At 51.9% G+C, this 22,503-nt stretch overlaps 1 protein-coding gene across 1 annotated transcript in view; it reads left to right on the plus strand.

Annotated features, from left to right (window-relative positions):
* IFT172 (intraflagellar transport 172) overlaps positions 1-22,503 on the plus strand; it is a 133,700-nt gene that overhangs the window by 54,658 nt on the left and 56,539 nt on the right. Inside the window, exons 16-20 of the mRNA XM_074947253.1 lie at positions 5,789-5,956; positions 6,396-6,532; positions 8,435-8,542; positions 9,067-9,151; positions 10,016-10,108. Of these exons, the coding sequence (XP_074803354.1) occupies positions 5,789-5,956; positions 6,396-6,532; positions 8,435-8,542; positions 9,067-9,151; positions 10,016-10,108 (591 nt within the window). The remainder of the gene's footprint in view (positions 1-5,788; positions 5,957-6,395; positions 6,533-8,434; positions 8,543-9,066; positions 9,152-10,015; positions 10,109-22,503) is intronic.

The raw sequence follows: 22,503 nt of genomic DNA on the forward strand, positions 1-22,503 counted from the left end.
GACAGGGCCAAGACCAATCCCTGCAGGACTCCACTGGAAACACGCCCACTCAGTGACAATTCCCTGTTTGTCATTACATTTTGAGACCTTGAATGCAGTGTTGGTGTAGCTGTGTCAGTCCCAGGATATTAGAAAGACAAGATGGATGAGGTGATATTTTTTATTGGACCAACTTCTAGTGGTGAGGGAGACACGCTTTCGCGCTACAAAGAGCTCTTCTTCAGGTCTGGGAAAGGCACTCACAGACAGTGTCACAGCTAAATGCAAGGTGGAACAGATAGTTCTTCGAGAGATTGCTCATGTGTATTCCACAATAGGTGTGCGTGCTTGCCACGTGCACCGGTGCTGGAAGTTTTTCCCCTAGCAGTACCTGCAGGGGGGAGCGCCCCCCGCAGCCCCTGGAGTGGTGCCTGCCTGGCGCAGTATAAGGGAAGCTGCGCGCTCCCCCCACCCTCAGTTCCTTCTTGCCGCCAGTGAAGGTGCACTGGAACTGCTCTGCTCCAGCTTTGCTGTAGCTCGTCCCCAGAACTGTTCGTTCGTTCAGCATTAGTACCTGTAGTTAGTTAGCTGTTTTGTTAGTTTAGTTAGTCAGTGAGCCCGGGCCGGGGCATGCCCCGCACCCCGGGGTTTAAGTCGTGCGGCTCTTGTAGGCATTCTATGCCAAGAAGTGACCCGCATACAGACTGTTTGCGCTGCTTGGGAGAAATCCATATCAGTGAAAGGTGCAAGATTTGCAAGTCGTTTAAGCCTTGGACCAAAAGAGAAAGGGACATTAGGCTCCGGGCCATCCTGATGGAGTTGGCGCTGACTCCAACCCAGCATGCCGCTCCGAACCGGTACCCGGCATCACAGCGTCAGTACGCGGTGACCCTCCAGTGCCATTGACCAGTCGGCACCGCTCCCCGTCCATGGGGCACGCTAAGAGGGCCAGGAAGACTCCCTTTTCGCAGCGGCATCGAGGGAAGTCTGGGACAGAGGCTAGGCCCATGTCGGGCAGCTCTGACTCACTTTGAGCGGAGTAGCCCGGCCCCTTTGGAACAGGCCTCTCCGGATGTCTGGATGCTGTCCATGCCTGAAGCCCTCCAGGTGGCCCGGGACATTATGTCCATGCTGGTGCCCGGAGCTCCGCCGATGTCGGCCCCGCGCTCCAGAGACATGCCACTGCTGGGATCTCCGCAGTCGCCTCCAGCCCTGTCTCGGTCGAGGGAATGTTCCCGATGCCGATTGCTGCCCAGCAATCGCTTGGGGCAGAGTCCAGGTGGATCGCCCTCAACGCTGACCAGACTGTCTGGCTGGGTTCTGGCCAGCCAGGACTCGCGGCACCGCTTGACCTCAAGGAGCAAATATCGGCAGGACCGCGGCGGGCATCGCCATTGGTCCTTGTCTTGGAGAGGGCACCGCAGTCCGTCACAGCACGGTCATCGACGCTGTTCCTGCTCGGACTCCCACTCCAAGTATCCGCCAAGACATCGCAGCCCCGGGCATCGATCGCCAGCGTTGCGCCGTTGCGGGTCCGCCTGTCGAGGCCATTCTCGAGCAGCTGTTACCACCGGTACCGGTCCTCCACATCGAAATCGCTGTCCCATGGCCGTCATAGATCCCGGCACCACCGCTCCTCCCGGTCCAGAGACTGCAGCAGATCTTACGCCAACCCGGTCTCCATTCGTAGCCATCCTTCGATGGGCCAGGCCAGCCAACCCAAACAGCCGGCCCCGCAGGTGCCACAGCAGGTGCAGTGGCACCGAGCGTCGTGGCTGGCCCAATGGTACCAGTGGGCACCGTGGCCTCCGGCGCAGCCCCCAGTGGGAGCTCACTCGGTGGCCGGAGCTTCAGAGGCACTGTCGGCCTCCCTCTCCAGACCCCCAAGGAAGAAATCGGTGGCATGTGCGTCCTCGGCACCGTGCCCAGAGTCTGACGAGGTGGTGGACCCTCCGGTGCCGGCCGACACCCAGAGCACCGCACCAGCCTCTTCGCCCCGCCCGGAGGAGGCAATTGCGGCCCTGCCCACCTCCATCCCGCTGGAGGTCTTCAGGGCCCACCAAGAACTCTTAAAGAGGGTGGCAGCAAGCCTCCACCTCCAGGCAAAGGAGATGGAGGAGACCCTCAGACTCCCTGTTTAACGTGTTGTCACCATTGGCACCGGGTAGGGTGGCCTTGCCTCTCCATGAAGGGGTGGCTAAGATTTCAAATGCCCTGTGGCAAACGCCAGCCTCGTTGGCCCCCATCTCTAAAAAGGAAGAACGCAAGTACTTTGTACCCGCTAAAGGGCATGAGTACTTGTATACCCATCTGGTGCCCAACTCCCTGGTGTCGGTCAACCACTGGGAACAGCAGGGTCAGTCAGCCCCAAAGAACAAAGACTCTCGGAGACTGGACTCTTTGGGAAGGAAAGTTTATTCATCTTTGAGCTTCCAGTTATGAGTGGCAAACCATCAGGCCCTCCTGGGCCGGTACAAATTCAATCTGTGGGGCTCCCTGCCCAAGTTTGAGGACTCCCTCCAGGAGTGCGATAGGAAGAAGTTCAAGGCGCAAGTGTTGGGTCACATGTTGGTGTGCACGTACATGGTCCATTACGCCAGACACAGGATGAGGACCCTCCAGCTCTGGTTGGCCTCGAAGTTCTCCCAGGCCATGGACAGGATGGACAAGGTCTTCACTGTGCTGGACTCTATGATCACCTCCCTACGGTGGTGGTCTTCCCCAAACAACTTGCTCCAAGGGGTCACGTTCAGGGACAGGTCACTGGAGCGGGTGTCCGATGCGTGGGACCTGGATTGGGGGGCTCATGTGGGGAACTTTCAGACCCAAGGCCTGTGGTCAGCTCAAGACCTGACCGTACATATAAACGTCAAGGAGCTCAGAACAGTGCATGGCCTGGCGTGCATGGCCTTCCACTCACACCTGGAGGGCAAGGTGGTCAGGATCCTCACGGACAATACGGCCTCGATGTTCTATATCAACAGGCAAGGCGGGGCCCGATCCTCTGCCCTCTGCCGCGAAGCCCTCAGGCTGTGGGACTTCTGTATAGCCCACGATATCCACCTGAAGGCCTTCCACATATGGGGCACCCGGAATGAGAGGGCGGATCTCTTGAGCAGGGACTTTTCCTCACAACACAAGTGGTCCCTCAACCCGGAAGTGGCCCACCTGCTCTTCTGAAGGTGGGGAACTCCCCAGGTGGACCTGTTCATGACTCGGCAGAACCGTTGATGCCCCCGGTTCTGCTCCAGGGGAGGCCTGGGGAGGGGCACTGTCTCCGATGCCTTTCTCCTGTCCTGGTCAGGCCGGCTTCTCTACGCCTTTTCCCCGTTCCCTCTAATCAGCAGGGTCATGGAGAAGATAAAGACGGACAAGGCCCGGGTCTTCCTGATTGCCCCGGCATGGCCCAGGCAGCATTGGTACGGGACCCTCACGGGCCTGGCAGTAGCCATTGCCACTCCTCCCGGACCTGCTCTCTCAGGACCAGGGCCACCTCCTCCATCCCAACCTGGCGGCTCTTCACCTCACGGCGTGGCTGCTCAGTGGTTAGGTGGAGAGGAAAGGATGTGCTCAGAGCAGGTTCAGCGCGTCCTCCTCGAAAGTAGACAGCCCTCCACTCGCCGCGCTTATTTGGCGTTTATTTGGCCAAGTGGTCCCGGTTTTCTAGGTGGGCGGCGGACTAGGGTGTCTCCTCGATGACCGCCCCAATCCAGCTTATCTTTGATTACCTCCTCCACCTGAGGGCTCAGGGCCTGGCGCCCTCGTCAGTCAAGGTGCACCTGGCAGCCATATTGGCCTTCCATCCGCCGGTGCAAGGGCACACGGTATTTTCCCATGCTATGACTGGCCGGTTCCTTAAGAGTTTGGACCCTCTTTTTCCGTATTCTAGACCCGTGGTCCTGCAGTGGGACCTAAACCTGGTGTTGGCTCATCTCACAGGGCCCCCATTTGAACCATTGGCCACGTGCTCCTGGTCTCACCTCTCATGAAAGGTGGCCTTCCTGGGAGCTATCACATTGTCTAGGCAAGTCTCGGAGCTCAGGGCCCTGACCTCCAAGCCACCGTACACTGTCTTTCATAAAGACAAGGTCCAGCTCACGCCCCGCGTTCCTCCTGAAGGTGGTCTCTGCCTACCACATGGGTCAGGACATTTTTCTACCGGTCCTCTGCCCTAAGTCTCATGCGTCCAGTGAGGAGCGCCATCGCCACACGCTTGATGTGCGGCGGGCTCTGGCTTTCTACCTCAAGCGGATCAAGCCGTTCAGAAAGTCCTCGCAACTATTCGTCGCCTCGGCTGAGCGCATGAGGGGCCAGCCAATTTCCACTCAGCGGCTTTCCAATTGGATCACTTCGTGCATCCATTCCCGTTATGAGCTGGCGAGTGTCCTCCTGCCACCCATTGTGAGGGCACACTCGACTCGGGTGCAGGCCTCATTGGCTGCCTTCGTGGCCCACGTCCCCATCCAGGACATTTGTAGAGCTGCCACGTGGTCTTCGGTTCACACGTTCACCGCGCACTATGCGATCGTCCCCCAAACCAGGGATGACGCCGGGTTCAGCAGGGCTGTCCTCCGTCCTGGGAACTTGTGAACTCCTACCCACCTCCAACAGATATAGCTTGGAATCACCTACTGTGGAATACACATGAGCAATCACTCAAAGAGGAAAAGACAGTTACCTTTTCCGTAACTGGTGTTCTTCAAGATGTGTTGCTCATGTCTGTTCCACCCTCCTTCCCCTCTGTTGGAGTTGTCTGGCAAGAAGGAACTGAGGGTGGGGGGAGCGCGCAGCTCCCCTTATACCGCGCCAGGCAGGCGCCACTCCAGGGATTGCGGGGGGGGGCGCTCCCCCCCTACGGGTACTGCTAGGGGAAAAACTTCCGGCACCAGTGCACGTGGCGAGCACGCACACCTATTGTGGAATAGACATGAGCAACACATCTAGAGGAACACCAGTTACGGAAAAGGTAATTGGTCTTTTCAGCATAAGTAGTTAGCACGTATTGTAAGAGACCATTCAAGGTGAAGTGGCCCGTTAACACCGCTGTGGTCATAGGACAAAAAGGGGGGGTTAGTGGGTTGCAGATTGTTGTAATAAGCCAGAAATCCAGTGTCTTCATTAAGACCATGACTTTTAGTGTCTAGCAGAGTTATGAATTTAAGGTCCCAGGCTCATCTTTTGAAAGTCTGGTGCAGGTTTCCTTTGAGGCTGAGGGCTGGTAAGAGGAGACCCATCAATACCAGACAGGCTACAAGCTATCTTATAACTGTCTGGTAAGTCCTCATCCTCAAACGAAACCTGCCCAGCACTTTTGGCAGACCAGCCAGGGGGATTATTTATAACTTTGCTAGACCTTAAAAATCATGTTGTTAATAAAGACCCTGGATTTCTTAAGGGCTAATACTCAATATATGAGGGCTGTATATTCAGACTGGAGCATGCAGCTTGGTAAAGATACATACAGGGAGTTCATAATCTCACACAGAATTTGTTAAATTGTGAAGACAGGTTTCCCAGACCATCACAATCGGCTCTCTCTGGGAATGGCCCCACAGCACAGCCTAGCACCATACTGGGTCCTTGGGATCCGTAGTGCTCGGAGGGGAGAGCTTTGCCCCCTCCCTGACCTACTCACCGCAGTCTCTGCAGCAGATGTCTGTGCCTAGAAAATCTCCCATCGAGGTGCTGAGCAGGCCTGACCTGGCTCAGCATGTGAGATGTAGCTGGAAGCAGGGCGCCAGTGTCCTCGCCGTGGCTGGGTCACAGGCCAATCACAGACCCTGCTGATTCTGTCTCTTTCCTCATCTAGTTGCAGCTTTATGACATTGAGAGCAGCACCAAGGCCACGATCCTGAACTATTGCTCCTATGTGCAGTGGGTCCCAGGCAGTGACGTGGTGGTGGCCCAGAACAGAAACAGCCTCTGCATTTGGTACAACAACGATGCCCCAGAGCGAGTTACCATGTTCCCGCTGAAGGTAAAATTCCAGTCTTCTCGCTTCCTGCAGAGCTCCCCACCGTCACCCACCGTCATGTGTAGGAGTTCTAGGAGGGCGCTGGGCAGCTCAGTATTTTATGCAGCGAGAACAGATGGGGTGGTGCTTTGAAAGGGGAACAGGAGGAAGCCTGGGGTCTGACCCTCCTGAAAGCTGTGGGGGCAGGAGGGGATAGAGAGAGCAGAAAGTGGGCGGATGAAGTGGGGGAGCTCACTGGGCGAAATGGCCTTTCTCTTAGTTCTGCACGTGACGGTGGGGTTAGCCCAAGTGCCTAGTGGGGGGTCCGTTCTGCTGAGCTCATCTACCTGTAGGAGACTAAGGCAGAGCTGTCCCAGTGTGCCCCCGGCCCTCTCCCCTCGCACAGTGGAAGGTGGAATGGGAGCTGAGAGTGGAGGTGCTGAGGTGTCTGGGGCTCTTTCAGGGGGATATCGTGAACCTGGAGCGGAGCAATGGGAAGACTGAGGTGATAGTGGCAGAAGGGGTGAACACAGTGTCCTACACCCTGGACGAGGGGCTCATTGAGTTTGGAACAGCCATTGATGATGAGGACTATAGCAGGTGAGTCCTGGCAGCCAGCGACCCGGGGTGGGGTGGGCAGTGGAGTCCACAAGGAAGCTAAAGGGTGGGTGGAAGTGAGGTGTTGTGACGAAGAGCAGGTGTGGGGGAGCCATCCGTCCCAGACGGTGCGATTTGTGGGGGACAGGGCAACTGGCCACTGAACAGAATGGCGTGGGCAGGAGGGAGATCATAGAATATCAGGGTTAGAAGGGACCTCAGGAGGTCATCTAGTCCAACCCCCTGCTCAGAGCAAGACCAGTGTCTGAGGACAGCCACCAGACATGGTGCCAGCTTCGTTCAAGGGAAGAAGAGGGTCCCAGACAGCGAGAGAAAATCCCCAGAGAGCTGGAGGGGAGCGGAGCCAGGAGCTGTGAGTGGTGTGGCAGCTTACAGAATGAATCTGCCCAGACTTCCCTGAGCCCAGTATAAGTAGCAGAAGGGAGTGCAGTAGCTAGGTGTGATGTCCTAGGATATGTGTGCAAACATGAGAGCACAGCCAGAGCATGAGTGTGTGCTAATAGATGTGAGACGACTAAGGCGGGATATGACAGAGGTCTATAAAATCACGACGGGTGCGGAGACAGTAAATAAGGAAGTGTTATTTACTCATTCTCATAACACAAGAACCGGGGCTCCCAATGAAATTAATAGACAGCAAGTTTAAAACAAAAAAAGGAAGTATTTCGTCACACAATGCACAGTCAACCTGTGGAGCTCTGCCAGAGGGTGTTGTGAAGGCCAAGACTGTAACAGGGTTCAAAAAGAACTAGATAAGTTCCTGGAGGATAGATCCATCAATGGTTGTTAGCCAGGACGGGCAGGGATGGTGCCTCTGTTTGCCAGAAGCTGGGGATGGGGACAGGAGATGGATCATTTGATGATTCCCTGTTCTGTTCATTCCCTCTGGGGCACCTGGCATGGGCCACTGTCGGAAGACAGGATACTGGGCTAGATGGAACTTTGCTCTGACCCAGTCTGGCTGTTCTTACGTTCTTAAACCTGTGCAAAGGGACGAATGCAGGTTCTGAGCACTGTGTGTGAGGGCCTGTTCCAGGCTGCATACATATGTCAGGTCTCCTCAGAGATGGGAAGCTCTGCAAAAGCCTCTTGAGCCCACATGGACCTGTGCATGGATGCAGATGCCATCTGTGGGGCTGGAACTGCACCTTGGCTCCTCTGTTTGCATAACAGTGGGAGGTAGGTTTGGGGGGGGGGGGTATTGAGCTGCTTCTGAGGTAAAACATGGCACTTCTTTGTGCTTCTTGCCAAATGGTCGAAAAGAGCCAGCCTAGTTCTCAGCACCCAGAGGCTCGCTGTATGAGACGCTGGCCCCAGTGAAGTCACTGGGAGTTCAGGGGGGACAGGATTTCCCTGCTGTAGCCAGAGGAGTAACAGCAGGGTGTGTCTGTGACTGTTATAAGCAGCAAGAAACAGCTAGCCCTGGTCTGCCATCCTCAGGCTTCCCCGTCACTGCCCTCCACAGAGCTGCGATGCTTTTCAGGGGATCCCCAGAGTGGTCCAGCAGGTGGGGCTCCTTGGGCTGCCCACAGCCTGTTCCTGCGTGAGGGAGTTGGTTTCAGACACAGCTAGAGAGTGGGTGGCAGGGCTGGATGGGCTTCGGAGCCTCTGGGGTGACATGCAGGACAGGGACTGAGCAGTTAATATAGCACCAGCTAGAGCCCTGTCTGTGGCCAGAGTGGGCGAAGGGTGGTGATTGTGTGGAACAAAATCCATCAGGGTTTTCCAAAGTGGAAAAGAGCATCAGACACTCCTCGGACAGGCCCAGCTGAAGGGCTGCTCAGCCCCAGGGCCTCACAGTGACCTGCCCCCATCCTGGCTGCAGGGTAACATGGTAACCCACCTCCCTCTTCTCTAATGTGCTGCAAACCCTCCTCTCCCCAGGGCAGCTGCATTCTTGGAGACCCTGGAAATGTCCACGGAGACCGAAGCCATGTGGAAGACCCTAAGCAGACTGGCCCTGGAGGCCAAGCAGCTGCACATCGCTGAGAGGTACAGAGAGGAACCAAATATGCCCTGGTACCTTTCCTTCTGTGGGTTCCTCGCCCCCCAAAGGCCCGATCCCAGTGGCCCAGGTTCTAGCCAAGGAGAACAGGATCTTGTGCCTTTCAGTGCTACTTGTGAGCCAGAGTTCCTGCAGTGGGGTGCCCAGTGTTCTCCATCCCAGGAGCTGGCTCCATCTTACCATCCTAGGCCCTGGGGCAAAGGTGGGGGACACATCCCCGTGTAGCATAGCTCTGCTACAGATCACAATGTGGACAGAGCACATGGCTGGCGCTCTCTCCTGCAGAGCAGAGCTCATGGCCCTTTGGGGGTGGAAAACAGGCAGAGCATGGGGCTCGAGCTCCCTCCAGTGGAGTCAGACTGTGTTATGGCTTGGCCTTACTTTGCTGTGACTACCTGCCCCAGTGTTCTGAACCCTCGCCTCGCCTTCTGGGTCTGAGGGCAGATGAAAGCCCAAGTATATGCTTGGCAGCCCATGCTGCTGGTGACTCTGCTCTCCTCACTCTGCCCAGATGCTTCTCAGCGCTGGGCCACGTGTCAAAGGCGCGATTCCTCCATGAAACCAATGAGATTGCCGACCAGGTGGCCAAAGAATACGTGAGTCAAACTTCACTTCTGCTGTGCTGCAGCGTGTGTGCGTGTGTGAGTGCGTGCACCACACCTACTTCCCCTGGCATGGAGAGTGTGCAGCCAATCACACTGGCCTGGCAGGGGTCTCTGGAGACCCTGAGCTGTGTGGGAATTGCTCACACTGTCCTTCACCCAGGCCTCCCAGGCCTCCCAGCCCCCCTCCCGCGGATGCCTCCCTCACGGAGTGCCCAGAGCGCTCCCCTCCCCCGGCTGCCTCCCTCACGGGGTACCCAGAGCACCCTCCCCATCTTCCTCCCTCATGGGGTGCCCAGAGCCCCCCCCCCGGCTGCCTCCCTCATAGGCTGCCCAATGTGCCCCCCCCACTGCCTCCCTCATGTGTATCCAGTGTCCTCCCCCCCCCCGGGGCTGCCTCCCTCATGGGGTGCACCGGGGCACCCCCCTCCCCCGGCTGCCTCCCTCACGGGGTGCCCAGAGCGCCCCCCTCCCCCGGCTGCCTCCCTCACGGGGTGCCTAGAGCACCCCCCTCCCCCGGCTGCCTCCGTCATGAGGTGCCCAGAGCGCCCCCCTAGCTGCCTCCCTCACGGGGTGCCCAGAGCGCCCCCCTAGCTGCCTCCCTCACGGGGTGCCCAGAGCGCCCCCCATCTTCCTCCCTCATGGGGTGTCCAGTGTGCCCCCCTGGCTGCCTCCCTCACGAGGTACCCAGAGCGCCCAACTCCCCTGGCTGCCTCCCTCACGGGGCGCCCAGAGCCCCCTTCCTACGGCTGCCTCCCTCATGGGGTGTCAGTTGCTGGCCTCCCACAGCCACCTCCCTTGCACCATGCCCAGTGCCACATCCCCCAGCTCGTCTGAGATGTTTGTGTGTGTTTACAGGGTGGGGACGGCACAGATTATTACCAGGTGCGTGCCCGCCTGGCCATGCTGGAGAAGAATTACAAGCTGGCAGAGATGATCTTCCTGGAGCAGGTGAGGGAAGGGAGTTGGGGGTCTGTTGTTGGCTATGGGGTTTGCCCTGCAGGGGTGGGGCTCGTTCGTTGGCTATGGGGTTTGCCCTGCGGGGGTGGGGCTCGTTCGTTGGCTATGGGGTTTGCCCTGGGGTGTGGGGGCAGAGATCTGATTAATTGGCTGTGACCTTTTCCCTGAGGTACGGGGGTGGGGAGCTCATTTGTTGATGTAGTGTGAGGAGACATACGCAACATCCGGAGAACTCTCTACCAGGAAGTTCCTTCCTATGTTTTTTGAGCTGCTCACTACAACACATCCAAAATGTCTCATTTTGTGGCATCTCGAGAACAAATGGATATAAACTAATCATTGGGAAGTTTAGACTTGAAATTAGACGAAGGTTTCTAACCATCAGAGGAGTGAAGTTTTGGAATAGCCTTCCAAGGGAAACAGTGGGGGCAAAAGATCTGTCTGGCTTTAAGATTAAACTCGATAAGTTTATGGAGGAGATGGTATGATGGGATAACGTGGTTTTGGTAATTAAATATTCATGGTAAATAGGCCCAATGGCCTGTGATGGGATATTAGATGGGGTGGGATCTGAGTTACCCAGGAAAGAATTTTCTGTAGTATCTGGCTGGTGAATCTTGCCCATATGCTCAGGGTTTAGCTGATGGCCATATTTGGGGTGGGGAAGGAATTTTCCTCCAGGGCAGATTGCAAGAGGCCCTGGGAGGTTTTTCGCCTTCCTCTGTAGCATGGGGCACAGGTCACTTGCTGGAGGATTCTCTGCTCCTTGAAGTCTTTAAACCACGATTTGAGGACTTCAATAGCTCAGACCTAGGTGAGAGGTTTTTTGCAGGAGTGGTGGGTGAAATTCTGTGGCCTGCGTTGTGCAGGAGGTCAGACTAGATGATCATAATGGTCCCTTCTGACTTAAATATCTATGAATCTATGAATCTCCTATATTGTGTTTCTTTTGCTGGTTGTTGCCAGCTGTGGCTTGGTGTCTTGCCACATCTTGCACAGCTTTTCCTACCTATCCTCCAAAGATGCTTTGGTCTCCCGGTTGGGTTGTGCACTGTTCTAATATTGTACATTTGGTCTGTCTGCTCCTTTCACATTGTTTCTTTCCTCTTTATTGGATCAATAATGTAGTCTCCCCTATGCTGCTGGCGTGTAAGTCATGTTGCAAGAAATGATAAAAATACATCACTTTCACTTTTGCTATAATTCTCGTGGACAACAGAAGCTCTGTAACCACTCCACACCTCCCTTTCTTTATAATAAAAGATTAAAACCTAAATTAATAACTGGAGTATTTACACACAGCAATTCAAAATACACTGGACATTCCTTAAAACTGTTTGCACTAATACGTCCCCTTTTCAATTGCATTTAAATAGTCCTGAGCAGTATTCTAAAGATCAAGGTGTGGTGGGGATGGGGCCACACATCCAGACTGTGTTCTCATTTCTGTTGAGTTTGGGTGTGGAGTTCTTAACAGAGGCTCTCACATCCTCACAGAGTACCTGCAGGTTCCTGATCCTCTGTTGGGTTGGGAAATATTGAAGACGGAGCCAGTTCCTCCAGAGAAGTCTTCTTGGAATCGTCTCTCAGTAGGATCTGGGAGTTTCTGCCACATTCCAAATGTCTGCAAGCCTTTACGCTGAACTTTGCTGCTGGTCTCAGTCCAGGCCCTGCTTTTGTTCTATGCCAAACATTCAAGTTTGGCTGCTGCCAAACGTTTACTTCAGCATCCCAGTCTCAAAATTCCTTCAGGTCGGGCCAGTGAGGTTTGAGCTGAGTCAGTGCCACAGGTAAAAGCCTCCGTCACTGTCTGCACCAGAAGTTCTGCTGGCGGTCGCCCAGAGGCAAACAGTGTTGACTGATATGCCAGGAGTCCTTTCTGTGGGTCCACTGATGTTTGCAGAAGTCTTTGTAATGTCTGCAGTGACCTCTCCGTCTCCCCATTGCTCTTGGGGTAATGTGGACTACTAGTATGACGTTCAAAATCAAAGTCCTGTGCAAATGCTAGGGATGTTTCAGAGGTGAATTGAGGCCCATTATCAGACAGGAGGACTTCAGGAACTCCCTGTCTTGCAGGTACTGACTTTAGTTTCTGGATGATTGTGCTGATGAACTCTGTGGAAGGATAGCCAAGTCAATCAGCTACAATAATGTATGTGTCCTTTCCAGAAAAACTGTCGCTACCCACTGCCATGGTCTGTCGTGTAGCTTTGTAGAGAGCAGTGGTTCTGGCAATTGTTTTCTTTCCTTATTACATATCTCATAGTCTTCTAATAAGGTCTGAATTTGCCTTCTCAGAGACCACCCAATTCTTGTGCAAATGCCTTGCACTTGTTTATACCTTAGTGTCCCTCATGGATTTTGGAGAGCATCTGTTTCTGAAGTACCTGCCGCAGGGATAAATTAATCTCTAATGCCTGGTCAATTGCAGGAAGCATGTGTCTTTTCTTTCTCTGCACATGTTTATTTTATTGTGTAAAGTCCATGCAAATCTGGATTTTGCCATTGGACTTTTAATACTCCAACCATTCTTGCACACCAGTCCGTGGGTTCTTCTATCTGGGAAACCCCCATATCTTCCATTCACTTTAATTCTTTGACTTTTGCTAGCAGTGTGTGGGGATGTGGTGTGGGGCTGTGAGAGCAAAGGGAGTCACTGATGGCACCAGTTTTCTTTTGAACTCCCCTGACAGCTGTCCTGGCCCTGGGAAGATGTGTGGATACATCTCCTGTACAGGTTGCTTTCTGCCATTAATGCATTCCAGTTTCTCTACTAGGTGTAATCTTTGTATTGTTGGCAACCCTACTGTTTCCCCTTGTTCCTGTCACCATCTATTAAATTTGGCCCTTCACACATACCTATGAAATGGGCTTCAAAAGCCTCTTTCATTTTGTCACAGATCCACAGGATCTGTGCTCTGCCCCGTTTTTAAGCAGTCCCTTGGAGGAACCCCTGCAGACCCCCAAGAGTCCTTCTCTTCCTTAAAGGAAGACCACGTGGCCGCCACATCTCCTAAACTGAGCCTCTGGGTCATCTCCTAAACTGAGCCTCTGAGCCATCCAGTACTGTGATTCCTGCCCAGTGAGTCCACCTGAGATAGATTACAGAGACTCATACAATCTTCAGGGACCAATGCACCTCCTGAGGTATTTGCAGTGACACCAGGCAGCTATTTCAAAACAGAGCAGGGTTAGTCAGCTGGAACGCAGCGTCAAAAAGTCCTTAAGTTTGCATAGACATAGTCCAGCCTGGTCAAGCCAGCACATCACAAAGCCAAGCAGTCGTGGAATCCATTCGTTGGGCCTCCCCCTCTGTCTCTTTGTCAGTTTCCTATAAATAGGGGTCAGTTGTTCAGTCCCTGGGGCTCCCCTTTGTCTTTCCGGATCTTCTGTTGATGTGGGTTGGTTTCAGACAGTCCTTTTGTGACGGGTTAGATTACAGAAACCCCCTAGGGACTGTCACATGATGTTCTGAGACTACCTCTGAGCCCATTTTCTCTGCCAGTTTGGGCCTCCAGAACCCTGCCTTGTTGAGCCAGACACGCCAGTCTGCTCCAACAAAGACTCAGGGTCTGAACCATGCGCCCCAAAGCTGCAGACTTAACTGAAAACAGCTTAAGAAGTGCTCCTGTCTCTAGCACCTAGACACCCAGCTCCCAATAAGATCCAAACCCCAAATAAATCTGTTTTATTCCGTATAAAGCTTATACAGGGTAAACTCATAAATTGTCCGCCCTCTATAACACTGATAGAGAGAGATGCACAGCTGTTTGCTCCCCCAGGTATTAATTACTTGCTCTGGGTTAATTAATAAGCAAAAAGTGATTTTATTAAATATAAAAAGTAGGATTTAAGTGGTTCCAAGTAATAACAGACAGAACAAAGTGAATTACCAAGCAAAATAAAATAGAACACGCAAGTCTAAGCCTAATACAGTAAGAAACTGATTGCAGATGAAATCTCACCCCCAGAGATGTTCCAATAAGCTTCTTTCACAGACTGGACTCCTTCCTAGTCTGGGTCCAGCGATCACTCACACCCCTGTAGTTACTGTCCTTTGTTCCAGTTTCTTTCAGGCATCTCTTAGGGGTGGAGAGGCCATTTCTTGAGCCAGCTGAAGACAAAAATGGAGGGGCTTCCAGGGCCTTTTATATTCTCTCTCTTGTGGGCGGAAACCCCTTTGTTCTTCTGTGCAAAATCACAGCAACAAGATGGAGTTTGTAGCCACCTGGGCAAGTCACATATCCATGAACGATTCACCTTTTTGCAGGCGATGCTAATGACCCATCCACTCCCAGTCGTTATTCAAGCCTAAGTTAATTGTATCCAGTTTGCAAATTAATTCCAATTTAGCAGTCTCTGGTTGGAGTCTGTTTTTGAAGATTTTTTGTTGAAGAATTGCCCTTTTAGGTCTGTAATTGAGTGACCAAAGAGATTGAAGTGTTCTCCTCCTGGTTTTTGAATGTTATAATTCTTGACGTCTGATTTGTGTCCATTTATTCTTTTACGTAGAGACTGTCCAGTTTGGCCAATGTACATGGCAGAGGGGCATTGCTGGCACATGATGGCATATATCACATTGGTAGATGTGCAGGTGAACGAGCCTCTGATGGTGTGGCTGATGTGATTAGGCCCTATGATGGTGTCCCCTGAATAGATCTGTGGACACAGTTGGCAACGGGCTTTGTTGCAAGGATAGGTTCCTGGGTTAGTGGTTCTGTTGTGTGGTGTGTGGTTGCTGGTGAGTATTTGCTTCAGGTTGGGGGGCTGTCTGTAAGCAAGGACTGGCCTGTCTCCCAAGATCTGTGAGAGTGAGGGATTGTCCTTTAGGATAGGTTGTAGATCCTTGATGATTGATTCTTCAACAAAAAAACTTCAAAAACAGACTCCAATAAGAGACTGCTGAATTGGAATTAGTTTGCAAACTGGATACAATTAACTTAGGCTTGAATAGAGACTGGGAGTGGATGGGTCATTACACAAAGTAAAACTATTTCCCCATGTTTATTCCGCCCCGCCACTGTTCCTCACACGTTCTTGTCAACTGCTGGAAATGGCCCACCTTGATTATCACTACAAAAGGTTGTTTTGTTTTGTTTTTTTTCCCCCTCTCCTGCTGGTAATAGCTCACCTTAACTGATCACTCTCGTTATAGTGTGTATGGTAACACCCATTGTTTCATGTTCTCTGTGTATATAAATCTCCCCACTGTATTTTCCACTGCATGCATCCGATGAAGTGAGCTGTAGCTCACGAAAGCTTATGCTCAAATAAATTGGTTAGTCTCTATGGTGCCACAAGTCCTCCTTTTCTTTTTGCGGATACAGACTAACATGGCTGCTCCTCTGAAACCTTTCTATAGACACGTTTCTTGACCTCCTTTGTGCAAGATTTGGTGCAACTATAGGACCTTGGTTGCAACAATGATCTTTACGGTCACAGTTCATGTCAGTAACGTCACACCTTTAACAATCCATTCCTCCCACCCCAGACGGTTACGTGACACAAACATCTCAAGTCTCTGTCTCTGCCCCATGAGCAGGGTTTCAGCCTTTTAACACCCACTGGCTAGCAATCCTTAGTCCAGTAAGTCACCACATAGAGAGACAAGGGGGGTGAGGTAATATCTTTTATTGGACCCAACTTCTGTTGGTGAAAGAGACACGCTTTCGAGCCTATGCACAGCTCTTCTTCAGGTCTGGTACTCAGAGTGTCACAGCTAAATACAAGGTGGAACAGTTCGTTTAGCAAGTGTAGCTTGAGAGCTTGTCTTTCTCACCAACAGAAGCTGGTCCAGTAAAAGATATTACCTCACCCCCCTTGTCTCTCTAATATCCTGGAGACAACACGTCTACAACAACACTGCACACCGCGTGCCAACAATATGCTCATAAAATAGTATGGAAATTCCCATTTTGTCACATCTTTTCCTCTTTGAGAGAGACCTGGGAAGTTCAGCCCACAGTTGTTGTTCATGGGTGCCAAAACTGATTTCCTACCCCTTGGTAGCTCTCTTCCCAGGCATTTCAAAGATTCTTACAGCACAGGTTTCATAACACAATACAATACAGTCGTAAGACTGGAAGGGACCTCGAGAGGTCTTCTAATCCAAACCCCTGAATACAAGGCAAGACTAAGTATTATCTCTAGACCATCCCTGACAGGTGTTTGTCTAATCTGCTCTTAAAAATCTCCAATGATGGAGATCCACAACCTCCCTAGGTAATTTATTCCAGCTCTTTACCACTCCGACAGGACATTTTTCCTAATGTTCAGCCTAAACCGCCCTTGCTGCAATTTAAGCCCATTGCTTCTTGTCCTGTCCTCAGAGGTTAAGGAGAAAAATTTTTCTCCCTCGTTCTTGTAACAACCTTTTATGTACTTGAAAACCGTTTTCATGTCCCCTCTCAGTCTTCTCTTCTCCAGACTGAAAAAACCCAATTTTTTCAATCTTCCCTCAAAGGTCATGTTTTCTAGACCTTTAATCATTTGTGTTGCTCTTCTCTGGACTTTTTCCAATTTGTTCATATCTTTCCTGAAATGTGGTGCCCAGAACTGGACACAATACTCCAGTTGAGGCCTAATTAGCGCGGAGTAGAGCGGAAGAATAACTTCTCGTGTTTTGCTTCCCACGCTCCTGCTAATACATCGCAGAATGATGTTCTCTTTTTTTGCAACAGTGTTCCACTGTTCACTCATATTTAGCTTGTGATCCACTATGACTAAGGGGGGACATGACAAGAGTTTCAAGTACATAAAAGGTTGTTACAAGGAGGAGGGAGAAAAATTGTTCTCCTTAACTTCTGCGGATAGGACAAGAAGCGATGGGCTTAAATTGCAGGAAGGGAGGTTTAGGTTGGACATTAGGAGAAACTTCCTAGCTGTCAGGGTGGTTAAGCACTGGAATAAATTACCTGGGGAGGCTGTGGAAACTCCATCATTAAAGATTTTTAAGATCAGGTTAGACAAACACCTGTCAGGGATCGTCTAGATCAACGGTTCTCAAACTGTGGGTCATTACCCCAAAGTGGGTCACGAGCCCATTTTAATGGGGTCACCAGGGCTGGCTTAGACTTGCTGGAGCCTGGGGCTGAAGCTGAAGCCTGAGCCCCACCACCCAAGGCCAAAGCCGAAGCCTGAGGGCTTCGGTGCTAGGCGGTGGGGCTCAGGTTACAGGCCCCCTGCCTGGGGCTGAAGCCCTTTGGCTTTGGCCCCCCCCCCCCCCCCCCCCCCGTCCAGGTGGGCTCAGACTTTGGTCCCCCCTCCTGGGGTCATGTAATAATTTTTGTTGTCAGAAAGGGGTCACAGTGCAATGAAGTTTGAGAACCCTTGGTCTAGATAATACTTAGTCCTGCTTTGAGTGCAGGGGACTGGACTAGAAGACCTCTTGAGGTCCCTTCTAGTCATACGATTCTATGATTGTCTAGTCTCCTGTGGGCTGTAATACTTTGGTCTCATTTGGGTTGTTGGGTTTAGTGTGCCTTTGCTGGATGGTGGTTGGTGACCTGTGATATACAGGAGGTCAAACTACATAGTCTAGTGGTCGCTTCTGGCTTTAAATTCTGAGACTCTATGACCCATGCTTAGGCCAGTCCCCTCTGAATCTGTTGTCTTTTCATACCTGGACCTACTGTCCACAACTTCTGACACCAATTGGCCTGGACTACACAGATCCTCAGGCTTCCTCTACACTAACCACATTTAAGCTCGTGGGGACATATCTCATAGAGTGGCTCTAACCCAACTAGGCCATATAAATGTTCCGACGTAGCAACATCTGCACCTTTACCTCATTTGTGGACATCTCCTCGCATCAGGGTGGTAGCTATTGTATACATCACATCCTGAGTCATTTGTACACCCTGAAACCTTTCCCTGTAAGCCTCAGGTTTCCAGTCAGACTTAAGCAGTAGAGCCTTTTGGATCTGTTCATAGTCCCCAGTATTCACTCTGTCTGTTTGGCAAGTTGGTACGTAGATTCCCTGGGGAATTGGCTTCTCATGGTCTCTCCACACATACTCCTCTATGGAACCTCTTGCTCCTCTGCTTCTCCAAATTCAGTTCATGCTGTCCCTGCCTCTTGCAATTCTTCAGCTTCTGTTTCTCTAGCTGAAGGTTCTTCTGCCCCTTCAAATCTAGCACTGTGGAATTGGGCCATGAGGACGCTTGCTGCCGGGGATTTGGGCCACGAGGATGCACTGCTGTGGCTGCCCCTGTTGTCCTTGGACTCTCTTGGAATCCCACGTGTATCTGGATCCTGGTTCTTGGTCCAATCATCCTTCTCCAGGCGAGCAATCAGCTCTCCCTGCACAGCTCTGCGATGCTGTTCTTAGGAGCTGGTCTTACGCCATTTTCTTGCTGTTTCCTTTGTCTAACCTTGTTTTTCTTCTTCGAGAGATTGCACATGTGTATTCCACTCTTCGTATCTGTGCTCCCAGCACATGGCCATTGGAAGCTTTTCCCCTCAGCGGCATCCATTGGGCTGCTCGAGCACCCTCTGCTGCTGCATGCCACTGCAGTCAGGTCTGAAGGGCAGAGCAGCTGCTAGCCTGCCCATCGTTCCTTCTTACCGCCTGTGGCAGTCGCTGGAGCCCCTGTTCGTTGCCAGAACAGCTTTCTCTCTGCGGTGTAGGTAGTATCGTTGTGGTTTAGCAGTTCATAGAATCATAGAATATCAGGGTTGGAAGGGACCTCAGGAGGTCATCTAGTCCAACCCCCTGCTCAAAGCAGGACCAATCCCCAATTAAATCATCCCAGCCAGGGCTTTGTCAAGCCTGACCTTAAAAACTTCTAAGGAAGGAGATTCTACCACCTCCCTAGGTAACGCATTCCAGTGTTTCACCACCCTCCTAGTGAAAAAGTTTTTCCTAATATCCAACCTAAACCTCCCCCACTGCAACTTGAGACCATTACTCCTTGTCCTGTCATCTTCTACCACTGAGAATAGTCAAGAACCATCCTCTTTGGAACCCCCTTTCAGGTAGTTGAAAGCAGCTATCAAATCCCCCCTCATTCTTCTCTTCTGCAGACTAAACAATCCCAGTTCCCTCAGCCTCTCCTCATAAGTCATGTGTTCCAGACCCCTAATCATTTTTGTTGCCCTTCGCTGGACTCTCTCCAATTTATCCACATCCTTCTTGTAGTGTGGGGCCCAAAACTGGACACAGTACTCCAGATGAGGCCTCACCAATGTCGAATAGAGGGGAACGATCACGTCCCTCGATCTGCTCGCTATGCCCCTACTTATACATCCCAAAATGCCATTGGCCTTCTTGGCAACAAGGGCACACTGCTGACTCATATCCAGCTTCTCGTCCACTGTAACCCCTAGGTCCTTTTCCGCAGAACTGCTGCCTAGCCATTCGGTCCCTAGTCTGTAGCTGTGCATTGGGTTCTTCCGTCCTAAGTGCAGGACCCTGCACTTATCCTTATTGAACCTCATCAGGTTTCTTTTGGCCCAATCCTCCAATTTGTCTAGGTCCCTCTGTATCCTATCTCTGCCCTCCAACGTATCTACCACTCCTCCCAGTTTAGTATGATCCGCAAATTTGCTAAGAGTGCAATCCACACCATCCTCCAGATCATTTATGAAGATATTGAACAAAACCGGCCCCAGGACCGACCCCTGGGGCACTCCACTTGACACCGGCTGCCAACTAGACATGGAGCCATTGATCACTACCCGTTGAGCCCGACAATCTAGCCAACTTTCTACCCACCTTATAGTACATTCATCCAGCCCATACTTCTTTAACTTGCTGACAAGAATACTGTGGGAGACCATGTCAAAAGCTTTGCTGAAGTCAAGAAACAATACATCCACTGCTTTCCCCTCATCCACAGAATCAGTAATCTCATCATAGAAGGCGATTAGATTAGTCAGGCATGACCTTCCCTTGGTGAATCCATGCTGACTGTTCTTGATCACTTTCCTCTCGTGTTAGTGCTTCAGGATTGATTCCTTGAGGACCTGCTCCATGATTTTTCCAGGGACTGAGGTGAGGCTGACTGGCCTGTAGTTCCCAGGATCCTCCTTCTTCCCTTTTTTAAAGATTGGCACTACATTAGCCTTTTTCCAGTCATCCGGGACTTCCCCCGTTCGCCACGAGTTTTCAAAGATAATGGCCAATGGCTCTGCAATCACATCCGCCAATTCCTTTAGCACTCTCGGATGCAACTCGTCCGGCCCCATGGACTTGTGCACGTCCAGCTTTTCTAAATAGTCCCTAACCACCTCTTTCTCCACAGAGGGCTGGCCATCTACTCCCCATGTTGCGATGCCCAGCGCAGCAGTCCGGGAGCTGTCCTTGTTAGTGAAGACAGAGGCAAAAAAAGCATTGAGCACATTAGCTTTTTCCACATCCTCTGTCGCTAGGTTGCCTCCCTCATTCAGTAAGGGGCCCACACTTTCCTTGGCTTTCTTCTTGTTGCCAACATACCTGAAGAAACCCTTCCTGTTACTCTTGACATCTCTTGCTAGCTGCAGCTCCAGGTGCGATTTGGCCCTCCTGATTTCATTCCTACATGCCCGAGCAATATTTTTATACTCTTTCCTGGTCATATGTCCAACCTTCCACTTCTTGTAAGCTTCTTTTTTATGTTTAAGATCCGCTAGGATTTCACCATTAAGGCAAGCTGGTCGCCTGCCATATTTACTATTCTTTCGACTCATCGGGATGGTTTGTCCCTGTAACCTCAACAGGGATTCCTTGAAATACAGCCAGCTCTCCTGGACTCCTTTCCCCTTCATGTTAGTCCCCCAGGGGATCCTACCCATCCGCTCCCTGAGGGAGTCGAAGTCTGCTTTCCTGAAGTCCAGGGTCCGTATCCTGCTGCTTACCTTTCTTCCCTGCGTCAGGATCCTGAACTCGACCATCTCATGGTCACTGCCTCCCAGATTCCCATCCACTTTTGCTTCCCCCACTAATTCTTCCCTGTTTGTGAGCAGCAGGTCAAGAAAAGCTCCCCCCCTAGTTGGCTCATCTAGCACTTGCACCAGGAAATTGTCCCCTACGCTTTCCAAAAACTTCCTGGATTGTCTATGCACCGCTGTATTGCTCTCCCAGCAAATATCAGGAAAATTAAAGTCACCCATGAGAACCAGGGCGTGCGATCTAGTAGCTTCTGCAAGTTGCCGGAAGAAAGCCTCATCCACCTCATCCCCCTGATCCGGTGGTCTATAGCAGACTCCCACCACTACATCACTCTTATTACTCACACTTCTAAACTTAATCCAGAGACACTCGGGTTTTTCTGCAGTTTCGTACCGGAGCTCTGAGCAGTCATACTGCTCCCTTACATACAGTGCTACTCCCCCACCTTTTCTGCCCTGCCTGTCCTTCCTGAACAGTTTATAACCATCCATGACAGTACTCCAGTCACGTGAGTTATCCCACCAAGTCTCTGTTATTCCAATCACGTCATAATTCCCTGACATCACCAGGACCTCCAGTTCTCCCTGCTTGTTTCCAAGGCTTTGTGCATTCGTATATAAGCACTTGAGAGAACCTGCTGATCGCCCCTCATTCTCAGTATGAAGCAGGAGCCCTCCCCTCACAGACGTTCCTGCCTGTGCTTCCTCCCGGTATCCCGTTTTCCCACTTACCTCAGGGCTTTGGTCTCCTTCCCCCGGTGAACCTAGTTTAAAGCCCTCCTTACTAGGTTAGCCAGCCTGCTGGCAAAGATGCTCTTCCCTCTCTTCGTAAGATGGAGCCCGTCTCTGCCCAGCACTCCTCCTTCATGGAACACCATCCCATGGTCAAAGAATCCAAAGCCTTCTCTCCGACACCACCTGCGTAGCCATTCGTTGACTTCCACGATTCGACGGTCCCTACCCCGGCCTTTTCCTTCCACGGGGAGGATGGACGAGAACACCACTTGCGCCTCCAACTCCTTTATCCTTCTTCCCAGAGCCACGTAGTCCGCAGTGATCCGCTCAAGGTCATTCTTGGCAGTATCATTGGTGCCCACGTGGAGAAGCAGGAAGGGGTAGCGATCCGAGGGCTTGATGAGCCTCGGCAGTCTCTCCGTCACATCGCGAATCTTAGCCCCTGGCAAGCAGCAGACTTCTCGGTTTTCCCGGTCAGGGCGGCAGATAGATGACTCAGTCCCCCGGAGGAGAGAGTCCCCGACCACCACCACCTGCCTCCTTCTCTTGGGAGTGGTGGTCGTGGAACCCCCAACCTCAGGACATCGCGTCTCATGCCTTCCAACCAGCGGAGTCTCCTTCTGCTTTCTCCCCCCAGACGTATTGTCTGGTCCACTCTCCGCAATGGTACCTGTGGAGAGAACATGAAAGTGGTTAGTAGTTATAGTTAGTAAGTTTTAGTTGTTTGGTTAAAAAAAAAAAGGGGGGGGGGGAGGGTTGATTTTGTTGTTTTTCTCCC

This window comes from Natator depressus, chromosome 3, assembly GCF_965152275.1.
Source record: "Natator depressus isolate rNatDep1 chromosome 3, rNatDep2.hap1, whole genome shotgun sequence".
In the NCBI taxonomy this organism is placed as follows: domain Eukaryota; kingdom Metazoa; phylum Chordata; order Testudines; family Cheloniidae; genus Natator; species Natator depressus.